Source organism: Syzygium oleosum, unplaced genomic scaffold (genome assembly GCF_021117445.2).
Source record: "Syzygium oleosum isolate NSW1041296 unplaced genomic scaffold, Sole_v2.1 Sole_v2.35, whole genome shotgun sequence".
Classification (NCBI taxonomy): domain Eukaryota; kingdom Viridiplantae; phylum Streptophyta; class Magnoliopsida; order Myrtales; family Myrtaceae; genus Syzygium; species Syzygium oleosum.
The window spans coordinates 2,400,256-2,413,458 of NW_026607519.1; the positions used below are offsets into that span (position 1 = coordinate 2,400,256).

Here is a 13,203-nt window from a genome sequence, read left to right on the forward strand (position 1 = left end):
TCCTCAGGTACACACTTGTGAGGAAGCACCAGAAATTTCTCCGACTCCTTCCTCTAATCTATGAATATGACCTGTCTTAAGCTTCTCACTGTGTTAAAGTTTGACGTCGACAATTGTTGACTTTAGCGGATGACAAATCGAAATTGCCGATTTGGTTTGAGTCGAAATACCTTCAAACCCAACTATGTATAAGGAAAATTACCGCGAGGACGTAAAGAATTACGACCTCTCTTATCTTTTCTCTAAAATTGTTGCCAAGTGCCAAGTTTTATACATATCACAAGATGAGTTGTACAACAGCCAAATATGTCATTAACATGGAACGACTAACGAGGTTGAGTTTGTCATCTTCTTCTTGTCTTTTTACTTTTGCTCGTCTTTCTTCTTTCTTCCTTGTTTTGTCCGTTAATGTGCAAATACAATCCTATGGAATATGAAGTTGCAGTGATCTCTCCGCCTGTTGTATCTCAAGGACAGATAATTCAGAAAAGGGAAAGTACAGAGGGCATCTTGCTATTGAATTGCAACTACGAGACTAACTTTAATTTCTTCCGCACAACCGAATACAAGATCATGTATACTTTTCCTATTACCTCAAAAGAATTGAACTCACAGCCTACACATTGAAAGATCATTTTTCTCTACGGCTAAAACACAACAGAAACCGTGGATGGAAGATTTCTATGTCTTCAGTTTCATTCTCCAGAACCGAAAATTCAAGATTGATTGCTTCAGGTCATGAATCAGATCTTCTTGTTTTGAGCCGATCTATGCAGTCTGAGCTCTTGAAGGAGAGCTCCCAAATCAGACCAAGAAGAGCCACCTTCTTCCACAGCCCCTCTCGCCATCTCTGCAAGTGCTTTCGCCCTCCTCCTCATTTCCTCTGCTTCCTCACCCACCAGGACTCTCTTCACTGCCTCCTCCACTCTCTCGCTCTTCACGCTGTCGCCGAACAACCTCACCCACTGCTTCACCCCGATGTCGATCCCAATCTTGAGCACCTGGGTCACAAACTTCTCGTTGAAGAATTGCTCCGCCGCGACCGGCCAAGTCACCATTGGCACACCGGCCGTGACCGCCTCCAGGGTCGAGTTCCACCCGCAATGTGTCACGAAACCCCCGATCGCCTCATGATCGAGAATCAGCACCTGAGGAGCCCAGCCCCTGATGATGAGGCCCTTGTTTCGGATTCTTGATTCGTACCCATCAGGCAACCACTCTTCTTTGCCTTCTTCCACATTCGGGTCCTTCTTCACCACCCAGATGAATTGTTGCTTTGATGCTTCTAGTCCGACTGCAATCTCGTGGAGCTGAGAAGCATTGAAATTTGCCATGCTTCCGAAGCAAATGTAGATCACTGAGTTGGGTTGCTTCGAGTCAAGCCACTTGAGGCACTCATGCTGGTCAATGGATGCTTGGTTGCCCCTGTGTGCTTTGTCCTCATTCTCCTTATTGCACAATGAAAGCGGGCCAACGAACCAGGATCGTCTCCCTAGGAATGTCCTGTAATGGTCAGCGTAAGCCGGCTCGAGCTCATAGAAGCTGTTCATGACAACTCCGAAGCTCCTCTTCTCCGATTCCTTCACCTTGATGCAGAACTTGGAGAAGTCGGTCTCTTCCCTAACAAAATCCGGCAGTTGCATCCTGGACAGTGTGATTTCTCCGGGGAAGTTGGGGATGACAAAGGGCTCCGAATCGCACGACACCTTCTTGTGAGGTTCAAAGAGCCTCACACATTCTGAGCCCGCAATGGAGAAGGCACTTGTCCCATGGAAAACGAGCCTAGGGATTCCGCACTTGGCTGCGATCTCGGTTGTCCAGGGGAGGAATATGTCGGAGATTAGACAATTGGGGGCATGTTTCTCTATCAGCAGCTCGAACTGTTGGTCCAGCATCATGATGGCTCTCATGAATTGCGTGCGCATTTCTCCCGTAGTGACCTTGTTCATATTGTCACAGTCTTCCGGCAAGCCAACCTCTTTCAGGGGCAATGTCACCGTGATGACATCGATGTCGAAGCCCGAATCCTTGGGTTTCGCGATGGATTTCGAGAAGGTGGGCTCGTCATGGGGGGTGGCGATGAGGGTGGACTTGCAGCCTCTGATGGCGAAGAGTTTGGCCATGTCGATCATCGGGATCATGTGGCCCGGAGCCATGAAAGGAAAGAAGAAAATGTGAAGCTGATGGCTTTCACTACCCATTTGGCCTCTCAGGAGAGTTTCTGCTACAGGAACGTATTCAGGCATGATGCTGGTGAAGCACAAGAAAGGTTTGCTTTTAGACTACAGACCTAGGACAAATATATAAGGAGGGGATCGGGGATAAAGAAAGGGTTGATGAGAGAGACAAGGTTTGATTTCTTCTCTGCTTCAGATGTCATATAAAATATATTTATTTAAATGGTGACCAGTTTCCTTGTTTGCCAAGAATTTTGGCATTAAAAAAAGAAAAACAAAAATGCTCAGTCTAGATTTGGAGTGATTAACAAAGATGAGTGGAAAATGCGTGTCTTCTAGCCAAGATTTACATAATCCTATTACGTCAAGCACGCAATTTGTAGGCCCATGACCGAAACAGATAAATTATTTAATTGCTTGTCGAGTTCTGCAGAGTCGTCATGCATGACCAATTGCACAAGACAGGGACGCCCATCGGAATTGGCTCCGGGACATCCAATTTGGAGGAGTTTCGTTACTTTCTGTGCAAGGAAAAGTCACTTCCGATAACTAAAACGTGGTCAATGAAGCTTCAAATTTGAAACCACTTGTGGGTAAAGCAACGGAGTCTAGGAAATCGTGAAGTAACCAAAACACGATTTTAAGGGAGCAACCGCTTGAAGTTAAGATCATGGCATCGTGAGAGTATGGGCACAAGATTTTCGGAGATGGGGGAACATGGTTACAAAAGCAGGAGAACTGCTGAGAAACGGTCATGGCAAAACCATGATAAATACCATTGTTCGTTTATTGGAGACCCCTGCGAATGAACAAACAAATTTGCTATCTTTCAGTTATCTTTGCTTTATTGCATTGTACTTTTAGTTTCTAGACTCACATCATCGATTAAATTCTAACGTGTTTCTTAAATGTAGTTTTCAGATTCGCGTCATCAATTATATTCCGATGTGTATCTTTATGCTGAGTGTTGCAGCATTGATTAAATTCCTGCATTGCATCTTTGCATTTTCAAGCTTTGTCGTTAATTGAATTATGTCGTAGTTTGTACATATTCAGTTTCAAGTTTTACTGTCGATTAAATTTCAGCACAATCTGTGTACATATAGTCCTATTTGAAGTAAAGTTACTGATTTTCTTGTCTACCTGTGATATTTCGTGTCCTGAATCGACACGGAACCTGTCCTTCTGATAAAAAATCACAACTTTTAGTGAAAGATATTTCGTTGCCAAATTCACTTTGCCCGAAACAATGTCTTAGATCATATATTTTCCTACGCACCACAAAATACAGGAGAAGACAGGTCCTTGAAAGGATGAGCTAACTCGTTCCGACTTTTATCACGAAAAGGACAGTAAGAAATTTGGAATCACATATCCTCAGGTACACACCCGTGAGGAAGCACCAGAAATTTCTCCGACTCCTTCCTCTAGTCTATGAATATGACCTGTCTTAAGCTTCTCACTGTGTTAAAGTTTGATGTCGACAATTGTTGACTTTAGCTGATAACAAATCGAAATTGTCGATTTGGTTCGAGTGGAAATACCTTCAAACCCAACTATGTATAAGGAAAATTACCGCGAGGACGTACAGAATTACGACCTCTCTATCTTTTCTCTAAAATTGTTGCCAAGTGCCAAGTTTTATACATATCACAAGATGAGTTGTACAACAGCCAAATATGTCATTAACATGGAACGACTAACGAGGTTGAGTTTGTCATCCTCTTCTTGCCTTTTTACTTTTGCTCGTCTTTCTTCCTTGTTTTGTCCGTTAATGCGCAAATACAATCCTATGGAATATGAAGTTGCAATTATCTCTCCGCCTGTTGTGTCTCAAGGACAGATAATTCAGAAAAGGGAAAGTACAGAGGGCATCTTGCTATTGAATTGCAACTACGAGACTAACTTTAATTTCTTCCGCACAACTGAATACAAGATCATGTATACTTTTCCTATTACCTCAAAAAGAATTGAACTCACAGCCTATACATTGAAAGATCATTTTTCTCTACGGCTAAACCACAACAGAAACGGAGGATGGAAGATTTCTATTTCTTCAGTTTCATTCTCCAGAACCGAAAATTCAAGATTGATTGCTTCAGGTCATGAATCAGATCTTCTTGTTTTGAGCCGATCTATGCAGTCTGAGCTCTTGAAGGAGAGCTCCCAAATCAGACCAAGAAGAGCCACCTTCTTCCACAGCCCCTCTCGCCATCTCTGCAAGTGCTTTCGCCCTCCTCCTCATTTCCTCTGCTTCCTCACCCACCAGGACTCTCTTCACTGCCTCCTCCACTCTCTCGCTCTTCACGCTGTCGCCGAACAACCTCACCCACTGCTTCACCCCGATGTCGATCCCAATCTTGAGCACCTGGGTCACAAACTTCTCGTTGAAGAATTGCTCCGCCGCGACCGGCCAAGTCACCATTGGCACACCGGCCGTGACCGCCTCCAGGGTCGAGTTCCACCCGCAATGTGTCACGAAACCCCCGATCGCCTCATGATCGAGAATCAGCACCTGAGGAGCCCAGCCCCTGATGATGAGGCCCTTGTTTCGGATTCTTGATTCGTAACCATCAGGCAACCACTCTTCTTTGCCTTCTTCCACATTCGGGTCCTTCTTCACCACCCAGATGAATTGTTGCTCTGATGCTTCTAGTCCGACTGCAATCTCGTGGAGCTGAGAAGCATTGAAATTTGCCATGCTTCCGAAGCAAATGTAGATAACTGAGTTGGGTTGCTTCGAGTCAAGCCACTTGAGGCACTCATGCTGGTCAATGGATGCTTGGTTGCCCCTGTATGCTTTGTCCTCAGTCTCCTTATTGCACAATGAGAGCGGGCCGACGAACCAGGATCGTCTCGCTCGGAATGTCTTGTAATGGTCAGCATAAGCCGGCTCAAGCTCGTAGAAGCTGTTCATGACAACTCCGAAGCTCCTCTTCACCGATTCCTTCAGCTTGATGTAGAACTTGGTGACGTCGGTCTCGTCCCTGACAAAATCCGGCAGTTGCATCCTGGACAGTGTGATTTCTCCGGGGAAGTTGCGGATGACGAAGGGCTCCGAATCGCACGACACCTTCTTGTGAGGCTCGTAGAGCCTCACACATTCTAAGCCCGCAATGGAGAAGGCACTTGACCCATGGAAAACGAGCCTAGGGATTCCGCACTTGGCTGCAATCTCGGTTGTCCAGGGGAAGAACACGTCGGAGATTAGACAATTGGGGTTATGTTTCTCTATCAGCAGCTCGAGCTGTTGGTCCAGCATCATGATGGCTCTCATGAATTGCGTGCGCATTTCTTTCGTAGTGATCTTGCTCATATTGTCACAGTCTTCCGGCAAGCCAACCTCTTTCAGGGGCAACATCACCGTGACGACATCGATGTCGCAGCCTGAATCCTTGGGTTTCGCGATGGATTTCAAGAAGGTGGGCTCGTCATTGGGGGTGGCGATGAGGGTGGACTTGCAGCCTCTAATGGCGAAGAGTTTGGCCATGTCGATCATCGGGATCATGTGGCCCGGGGCCATGAAAGGGAAGAAGAAAATGTGAAGCTGATGGCTTTCACTACCCATTTGGCCTCTCAGGAGAGTTTCTGCTACAGGAACGTATTCAGGCATGATGCTGGTGAAGCACAAGAAAGGTTTGCTTTTAGACTGCAGACCTAGGACAAATACATAAGGAGGGGTTTTGGAATAAAGAAAGGGGTGATGAGAGATAGACAAAGTTTGATTTCTTCTCTGCTTTAGATGTCATATAAAATATATTTATTTAAAGGGAAAAAACCACCAAAAACCCCAAACTTTGCCATCTGTGACACATTTACCCTAAAGCTTTTTGTTGACAGCCAAACAGAACTTTCTTTTTGTGACACATTTACCCCAATGTATTTAGTCCATGGGCATTTTCGTCTTTTCTGCTTTTTCTTTTTTTTTTTCTTTTTTTTTTCCTTTCCGGCAAGGGGGGGACCTCGCCGGCGTCGGCCTCGCCGGATCCGGCGAGGGGGGCCCTCGCCGGCGTCGAGCGAGGGCGGCCCTCGCCGGATCCGGCGAGGCCCCCTCGCCGGCGTCGGCGAGGTTCGCCTCGCTGGGCGAGCGAGGGCGGCCTCGCCCGACTCGGCGAGGTCGACCCGCGCGGCGTCGGCGAGGGTCGACCTCGCCCGAGCCGGGCGAGGGCCGCCCTCGCTCGCCCGGGCGAGGCGGACCTCGCCGGCGTCGGCGAGGTTCGGCCTCCGAGTCGGCGAGGCCGCCCTCGCTCGCCCGGGCGAGGCGGACCTCGCCGGCGTCGGGCGAGGTTCGGCTCGCACGGGCGAGCGGGGCGTCCTCGCCCGACTCGAGCGAGGTCGACCCGCCCGACGCCGGTCGACCTCGCCCGACGCCGGCGAGGGCCGCCCTCGCTCGGGCGAGCGAGGGCCGCCTCGCCCGATCCGGCGAGGTCGACCCTCGCCGAGTCGGGCGAGGCCGCCTCGCTCGCCCGTGCGCGGCGACCCTCGCCGGCGTCGGGCGAGGGACGCCTCGCTCGCCCGTGCGAGGCCGAACCTCGCCCGACGCCGGCGAGGGCGAACCTCGGCCGACGCCGGCGAGGGCGGCCCTCGCCGGATCCGGCGGCGCCGACGCCGGCGAGGCCCCCTCCGGAAGGAAAAAAAAAAAAAAAAAAAAAAAGCAGAAAAGACGAAAATGCCCATGGACTAAATACATTGGGGTAAATGTGTCACAAAAGCAAAGTTCGGGTTTTGGTGTCACAAAAAAAAGTTCGGGGTAAATGTGTCACAGATGGCAAAGTTTGGGGTTTTTGGTGGTTTTTTCCCTTATTTAAATAGTGACCAGTTTCCTTAGAATTTTGGCATTAAAAAAAGAAAAACAAAAAAGCTCCAGTCACTTACCAAAAAAAAAAAAAACAAAAAACCTCAGTCTACATTTGGAGTCACTAACAAAGATGACTGGAAAATGCGCGCCTTCTAGTCAAAGATTACATAATCTATTACGTCAAGCACAAAATTTGTAGGCCAATGACTGAAAGAGATAAATTATGTAATTACCTGTCGAGTTCTGCAGAGACGTCATGCATGACCGATTGCACAGGACGGGGACGCCCATGGGAATTGGCTCCGTGACATCCAATTGGGAAGAGTTTTCATTACTTTCTGTGCAAGGAAAAGTCACTTTGGATAACTAATACGTGGTCAATGAAGCTTTAAATATACACGTCACCTTCCAACTGCACCAGCGGGAAAAACACGGCATCTGTACCTATTTAAGTTCTACGACTTTTTAAAAGTACTCACTTAAATGAATCCGACGACTTTAATTTGCCGAAAAAAATTACGTGACTCGTCGCAGTCACTTATACGGACGTTTTTGAGAAGTTTTTGTACTAAAGAGATTGTTTATAAAGTTTTGGGACTGAATTGATTATTTATTAAAAATTTTCTCCAAAATTTATAAAATTAAGAAATTGACAAAAGGGCGGTGTGAGCCAAGAGCAAAAATCACAAAGCAAATATTCTAACTATGCCATTAATTTTCTTTGTTTCGCTGGTCTCAAAAGCAAAACTGTGGAGCAAACATTCTCTCCAAATAATTTCATTGAAAATCAAGAAAATATATTTGTTTTCCTAAATAATTGAGAAGTAAGTAAAATTTTCTTCACCTCTCGTAACTTTGCATTTGTGTCTTCTCTGACATTGCACTGTTTTGAGATTGAACAATAGAGCTAGGAGACTTGTGGAACTGGATTACTTTGCTTTGATCAATCGTGAGGATTAATGCAAGGGAACATTTGGGAACCAATTTAACTCCTAGTTCTCCAATGAAAAATTGATAGATTCCGGTCAAATTGTTTAGTGCGTCAATTATGCACCATACTATTTTTTAAATGTTTTGGGTGAAAACTTCAAAAATGATAATTTAGAGCCAAAACTTTATGAGATTAATTTAGTTCCAAAACTATTTGGTAAGTCAGGTCAAATATTTCGTCGCCGAAATCACTTAAGTGATCGTTGTGGCACTTAAATAATCATTTTAAAAATTTTGGTATCTAAGTAAGCATCTGATAACTGTTATAACACTGATACCGTCTAATACTGCATGCAAGGTAAGCTATTCTCAACTACAAATTGTTTTGGGCATTTCCGTTCATTCGTGCAAAGTGTAAGAACGCGACTTCTCTTGTCCAAATTAGTCTTTGTCAGCAATGGTAATGCATCGATGCATCGAAAACACTGAGGAAACATTCAGAACTAGAATATAATGGTATCCTAGACTAGGCTTCATTTTGATTTGCGAGTAGCTTTGTGCTGCCTGAGTTCTTCGATTAAGGAAGTCACATCTGAGTCAGATGATCCACCTTCTCCGACAGCCTTTCTGGCAATTTCGCCGAGCTTTTTCAACCTTCTGCTTATTTCCTCTGCCTCTTCACCCGCCATAACTCGTCTCACCAGCACCTCGTTGTCGTCTCTGTTGGAACAAAAAAGGAATAATGATAATTTTGGAAGTTTTGAACAGGAACACAAATAAAGACCGGAGGATGGAGAACTTATTGAATCGCAAATGCTTTTTCTTCGGGTGCAATTACAAATCTGAAGTTCACAACCTCTTATAGCGATTGGACGTGTACATAACTTAGATATTTGCTCTGACAACATAAAATGAGAAAAATAAGGAAGTCCACAAAGCACACAAACAAAGTCAAAAAGAAAATACACATAATAAATGCTTGAAGACCGGCGTGGAATGAGTTCTCCTAGCCTTCTTTGACTTCTTGTTGCAGAAGCTGCTCTTCTTCATTAAATGCTTGCATCTTCTTTCTCCTAATCGTGCTTCGCTGATTCGATTTCATCCTCCTCTGACGCCCACCATAAATCGTGCTTCGCTGATTCGATTTCATCCTCCTCTGACGCCCACCATAAATCAAGGTAATCCTTGAAGAATACCAACAACCAAATCTGTAGCTTAGAAACCAACATACTCAGATATTCAATAATCAATTTTATATTATTCTTACAATTTGGATATTACAAATTTGAATGCCGGGCAAAAGCGACGTACGAACAGGTGGAACATGCACATGCCATTGGTGCTGAAGCACACATGCTGCTAGCATGTAAGAAGGATGACTCGAGTATTGAAGATACCAACATATGGTACCTAGATACTGATTGCAGCAATCATATGACTGGCCGAAAAGAATTATTCTCGCAGCTGGACGAGACAAGTCGAGGTGAAATCAACTTCGGGGATAAATCAAAAGTTCCCGTGATGGGCAAAGGTAACATCAATATCAAGTCAAAAGATGGTACTAATATTACTATTGCGGATGTTTGCTTTGTGCCAGGACTTTTTTGGAATTTGCTAAGTATTGGGCAACTTTCCGAAAAAGGCTACAAGGTTCATATTGAAAATGGAGTTTGCACCATCAGAAGTGTGAACGACAAGTTGATCACGAAGGTGCAAATGACAAAGAACCGGATGTTTCCCCTGACTCTTCGGACGATGAATCTTTTGAGTTTTCAAGCAATGATAAAAGATAGCAACTGGTTGTGGCATCTTCGATTCGGGCATCTAAATTTTCGTGGACTAAAATTACTTGTCCAGAAAAAGATGGTGATCAGCATGCCTTTGATTGACTGTCCAGATCGCCCATGCGAAGGATGTCTTGTTGGAAAACAGCATCGAGAATTTTTTCCAATTGGAAAAGCTAGAAGAGCAAAACAACCATTAGAGTTGGTGCATAGTGACATATGTGGCCCTATTGAGGTTGAATCATTCGGACAAAAAAGGTACATGTTAATTTTTGTGGATGATTTTACCAGAAAAACTTGAATATATTTCTTGAGAGAAAAATTTGAAGCTTTTGGCAAGTTTAAAGAATTTAAAGTCTATGTTGAAAAACATAGTGGCTTTATTTTGAAGACATTGAGATCGGATAGAGGCGGAGAATTTTCCTCAAATGAATTTGACAGATATTGTAAAATTCATGGAGTAAAATGTCAATTGACTGCCAGCTATACTCCTCAGCAAAATGGTATAGCAGAAAGAAAAAACAGAATAATTTTTGAAATGGCAAGAAGTATGCTAAAAGCTAAAAATTTACCCAAGAAGCTTTGGGCAGAAGCACTTGCATGTGCTGTATTTGTGCTAAACAGATGTCCGACAAAGAGTGTTCTTGGAAGAACCCTAGAAGAGGCTTGGAGCGGCAACAAGCCAGATGATTCGTTCCTACGAGTATTTGGGTGCGTGGCATATCCCCATATACCAGATGAACGGAGGAAAAAGTTGGATGACAAAAGCGAGAAGTGCATCTTCATTGGCTACAGTGACACAACTAAAGGTTATAAGCTGTATAACCCAGTCACTGAAAAGGTGATCATTAGCAAGGATGTCCAGTTTTTAGAAGATGAAGCTTGGGGCTAGAACCAAAAGGGTGACCAAAAAAGCATTACCATCGAAGATGAACCATTGGAGGGAGATACAGAAAAACCTCCATCATCTTCGATTAGTGGTACTTCTTCTCCATCATCTTCGATTGGTGGTGCATTTTCTTCACCAACAGCAGCTTCAGAACCACCATTACGTCGTTCACAGTGACTGCGAGAGACTCTAGCAAAATTCAGGGATTATGTGGTTACAAGAAACAATGACAGTGATAGTAATGAAATCACTGATGAAACTATGGTAAACTTTTGTTTATTTACTGAATGTGATCCTCTATCCTATGATGAAGCAGCTGTAGATGAGAAGTGGATCCAAGCAGTGGATGAAGAAATCTACTCTATTGAAAAGAATGACACATGGGTGCTAACTTCTTTACCACCTGGTAAGAAGCCCATTGGTGTCAAGTGGGTGTACAAGACGAAGTACAAACCTGACGGTCAGGTGGACCGTTAAAAAGCTAGACTGGTTGTAAAAGGCTACAAACAAAAGCCGGGTATTGATTATTTTGAAGTATTTGCACCAGTGGCCCGAATGGATACCATTCGGATGATCTTAGCACTTGCAGCTCAAAACCATTGGATGATCCATCAAATGGATGTAAAATCAGCATTTCTTAATGGTGTCCTTGAAGAAGAAGTCTACGTGGAGCAACCACAGGGTTATGAGAAGAAAGGGCATGGAAATCAAGTTTACAAGCTGAAAAAGGCATTGTATGGGCTAAAACAGGCACCTCATGCTTGGTACACGCGAATCGACACATACCTGTTAGAGCATGATTTTCAAAAGTGCTCGTATGAGCATACACTGTATATCAAGTCAAATACTAACGGTGACATAATAATTGTATATCTTTATGTTGATGACTTGATATTTACAGGAAGCTGTGAAAAGATGTTTGCTGAATTCAGGGAGGCTATGACTAGCCAATTTGAAATGACAGATTTGGGATTGATGTCCTATTTTTTTGGGTCTTGAAGTGAAACAAGCAAATGATTGCATATTTATTTCACAGCAAAAATATGCTAATGATATTTTGAAGCGATTGAAAATGGAATCGCTCAAACCAATTCGGACTCCCGTGGTAGAACGGTTGGAGCTGAAGAAAGAAGGAACCGGTGAACTGGTAAATCCCACTTATTTCAAAAGCATTGTTGGCAGTTTGAGATATTTGGCCTCTACTAGGCTAGATATTACCTACGGAGTGGGAATTATCAGCAGGTTCATGGAAAAACCGTACCAATCACATTTGCAGGCAGCAAAAAGAATTTTACAGTATGTCAGTGGAACTCGTGACCATGGAATTTTATATTCTTATACTGACAATTTCAATCTAGTGGGGTACACAGACAGTGATTGGGCAGGTGATACCAAGACTCGAAAGAGTACTTTCGGATATGCTTTTTTTCTTGGATCAGGAGTCATTTCTTGGTCCTCGAAAAAACAACAAGTTGTTACACTCTCGACAGTTGAAGTAGAATACATGGCGTTAGCTTCGGCGGCATGTCAAGCAATATGGCTTCGTAGGACGCTGTGTGAATTGAAGCATGAACAAACATGTCTTAACAAAATGATGTGTGACAATAAGTCGGCTATTGCATTAGCAAAAAATCCAGTTTTTCATGGCAGAAGCAACCACATCGACATCAAATATCATTATATTCGTGAGCGAGTCAAAGATGGTGAGATTGAGGTTAATTTCTGCAAATCAGAAGATCAAATTGCAGATATTTTGATGAAACTATTGAAGGCGGATTCATTCGAAAAATTAAATGAGATGCTTAGTGTTGTTGAATTCAAAAATCAATTTTAAAGGAGGCTGTAAGAGTAATATAAAATTGATTATTGAATATCTGAGTATGTTGGTTTCTGAGCTACAGATTTGGTTGTTGGTATTCTTCAAAGATTACCTTGATTTATGGTGGGCGTTATAGGAGAATGAAATCGAATCAGCGAAGCACCATTCATGGTAGGCGCCGAAGAAGAATGAAGAGAAGAGGAGAAAGAAGATGCAAGCATTTAATGAAGAAGAGCAGCTTCTGCAACAAGAAGTCAAAGAAGGCTAGGGCTGCGCATGACAACTTGCCAAACAGTGTTTGATTCTGTTCTTTTGTTCCCAGAATCAGTTTGGGAACAGAAATGCGTTTGTTTAATTTTTTGATTCTGGGCACAATTTTGTCAAAAATTGTTCCCAGAATCAGTTTTAGAGCAGAATCAAGAATAAAAAAAAAGTAACTTCTTGATTCTGGGAACAATTTTGAGAATCAATTTTTTTTTCTTCTTCTTTTTCTTGGTTTTTAATTTAGCTTCTAATGTCTGGCCCGAGGACCGCCCTCGCCGGATCTGACGAGAATAAAATATTTTAATAAAAAATATTTTACCGGCCATGGCCGGCGACCAGGCCATGGCTATAAAAAAGAAAAAATTATATTTTTAATAAAAAATATTATTAATAAAAAAAATATTTTATCTGCCATGGCCGGTGACCAGGCCATGGCAAAAAAAGAAAAAATATATATTTTTAATAAAAATATTTTAATAAAAAATATTATTAATAAATAAAAAAAATTTACCGGCCATGGCCAGCGACCAAGCCATGGCCAA

General features: G+C 43.4%; 2 protein-coding genes and 1 pseudogene across 2 annotated transcripts; all 3 read right to left on the minus strand.

The window, feature by feature from the left end:
• Positions 1-460: 460 nt before the first annotated feature.
• LOC115669362 (scopoletin glucosyltransferase-like) lies at positions 461-2,300 on the minus strand. Its single transcript, XM_030590585.2, has one exon. It carries the CDS (start codon positions 2,244-2,246, stop codon positions 744-746), a length of 1,503 nt encoding a protein of 500 aa, XP_030446445.2. The 5' UTR covers positions 2,247-2,300; the 3' UTR covers positions 461-743.
• A 1,703-nt stretch (positions 2,301-4,003) lies between these two features.
• LOC115669115 (scopoletin glucosyltransferase-like) lies at positions 4,004-5,937 on the minus strand. Its single transcript, XM_030590427.2, has one exon. It carries the CDS (start codon positions 5,788-5,790, stop codon positions 4,288-4,290), a length of 1,503 nt encoding a protein of 500 aa, XP_030446287.2. The 5' UTR covers positions 5,791-5,937; the 3' UTR covers positions 4,004-4,287.
• A 2,501-nt stretch (positions 5,938-8,438) lies between these two features.
• The window catches only part of LOC130135603 (UDP-glucosyl transferase 73B2-like), a 31,200-nt pseudogene continuing 26,435 nt past the window's right edge, over positions 8,439-13,203 (minus strand).

Excerpts from the sequence above, each read along its gene's own strand:
- LOC115669362 (XM_030590585.2), bottom strand. The coding sequence starts at position 2,246 with ATGCCTGAATACGTTCCTGTAGCAGAAACTCTCCTGAGAGGCCAAATG.
- LOC115669115 (XM_030590427.2), bottom strand. The coding sequence starts at position 5,790 with ATGCCTGAATACGTTCCTGTAGCAGAAACTCTCCTGAGAGGCCAAATG.